Source organism: Penicillium longicatenatum (assembly GCF_028827895.1).
Source record: "Penicillium longicatenatum strain IBT 33135 chromosome Unknown contig_6_segment0_segment0, whole genome shotgun sequence".
In the NCBI taxonomy this organism is placed as follows: Eukaryota; Fungi; Ascomycota; class Eurotiomycetes; order Eurotiales; family Aspergillaceae; genus Penicillium; species Penicillium longicatenatum.
In genome coordinates this window covers 20,343-22,142 of record NW_026643123.1, presented here as the reverse complement: position 1 = coordinate 22,142, position 1,800 = coordinate 20,343, and the positions used below count along the sequence as shown (strand labels likewise).

At 42.5% G+C, this 1,800-nt stretch overlaps 1 protein-coding gene across 1 annotated transcript; it reads left to right on the top strand.

The window, feature by feature from the left end:
* Window positions 1–268: 268 nt before the first annotated feature.
* N7484_008238 (uncharacterized protein) lies at window positions 269–1,068 on the top strand (the record flags this gene model as incomplete). Its single annotated transcript, XM_057118625.1, has 2 exons — window positions 269–479; window positions 545–1,068. The coding sequence occupies 2 exons, from the start codon at window positions 269–271 to the stop codon at window positions 1,066–1,068; spliced, it is 735 nt and encodes a 244-aa protein (XP_056968180.1).
* Between the last annotated feature and the right edge of the window lie 732 nt (window positions 1,069–1,800).

The window sequence follows — 1,800 nt, the reverse complement described above, 5'->3', positions numbered from 1 at the left end:
ACGCTCGGACGGATACATGAGACTCAGTGCAGGTCAATATATATTAGTCTAGCCAGGATTGTTGCTAAGTCTAGAGTGAGATATCTAGACTAGAAATAATTTGGGTGGGTCCAAAAATATTCTAAGGCTTTACCAGACTTTTCTTCTACTGAATCTTGACTCCTTAATTCTGACCCCTTTATCTTGACTCCTTTATCTTGACTCCTTTATCTTGACTCCTTTATCTTGACTCCTTCGTCTCCTCTGGTAAAACCGGGAACATTTTATCATGTCGCAACACTCTCGGAGAGACGATTTAATCAACAATGCGGGAGACTCGAGGATCCTTGTCTGGGATGAGCTCCAAGTACCTCCTAATATGGAGTCCGATACCGATCAATGGGTAAGAGATTTCCAGCTATTGGTCCAAATTGCAGGCCCTTTTAAATGCCACTGGGCAAGGTCTCGCGAGCGGCCTGATACGGTTCTTCTATTGACATGTGAGTCCAGACTGAAGAAGGATAGAAAATTTGTTAGATTTAAATTGCTGATCCATCTACTGTAGTGTGGCGCTGCATGTTAAAACTAAGGGAATTCGAGGACTCCCCGGACGCCCAGCTTTTCTGGGAGAATCTTGCCAGCAAAGGGATTTTACGCCTAGTATCCCACGAGACTATTTACCGCAATAACTGGGTCAATTACTTGGATAAATCCTTTGTTCAGTTATTCTGGGTCTATTTCCCCGCGTCTTTGGATGAAGACCAGCTGGCCGAAATCATGGAGTCCAAAGGTATCAATCCACCACCAATGGGCTTTTCAGTCCCCCGGAAAGATTTGATTGTGGCACGTGCCCCTGCAAAAATATGGGCAAATAAAACGAAAATTGTGAATGGACAGGAAACACAGTTAATGATGTGGCCACATTTCTGGAGGAATGAAGAAAAGGCTGAGTATCGGAATATCCGACAGGGTGGTAATATTAGCTCTTCGACCGTGAGGGATAGGTTCATTTTAGAGTTAGAAGATTTAAAGCCAGTGACGTGGAAGGAGGAGTTTTTTACTTTCGTTTCGTTTCCGAGAATCGTTTGAAATTATTTACTAGGTTTCACGTTTAACTACCTCTTTATAAGTGAAGTTTAGGAATTTTTGAATTTATATATTACTTATATTACGGTCAACGCCCGCTTATAGTACACCCTACCATCCAAGGAAAAAGGTGTACTATAGGCGGGCGTGTTCTAAAGTGAGCGGATGACATAAGCTAGCCCTAAGCCCTACTGCCTATCCAGGCCTCCTTCCCTACCTCCTAAGGTCACCTGACGGTTCTAAGCTCTCTACACTGAGATATATATCTTGCCCATCGGTCTCATCTTCCCTAATATCTTCCCCTGTAAGATCAAAAAATTTGAATAAGATGATAAAAAATTCATATATCATCATGACTTAGCCTCTTAATTACCTTATCATATATCGCTTAAGTATTACTTATGAACACTAGCTTAGAAATTACTATAGCACGCTTTAGTAGTGGTGTTGTAGTAGGTGCCTCAGTGGCCGGTCTGACATTTAGTATGGTAGGGGTGGATCACGTGCGGAGATTACAGACATATTATTGGCCGACTAAAATGACTAAGTGAATGACTCAGCAGAAATTGGAGTGTACAAGGGCGGGCGTTCTAAAAGCGAATGTTTTGTATGGGGAACTAAGGAAAAGTGGGTCCATCCAAGCGAAAGCGGTACCATAAGCGGGCGTGTTCTATAAGCGGGTGTACAATAAGCGGGTGTACAATAAGCGGGCGTTGACTGTATAATAATTATTTT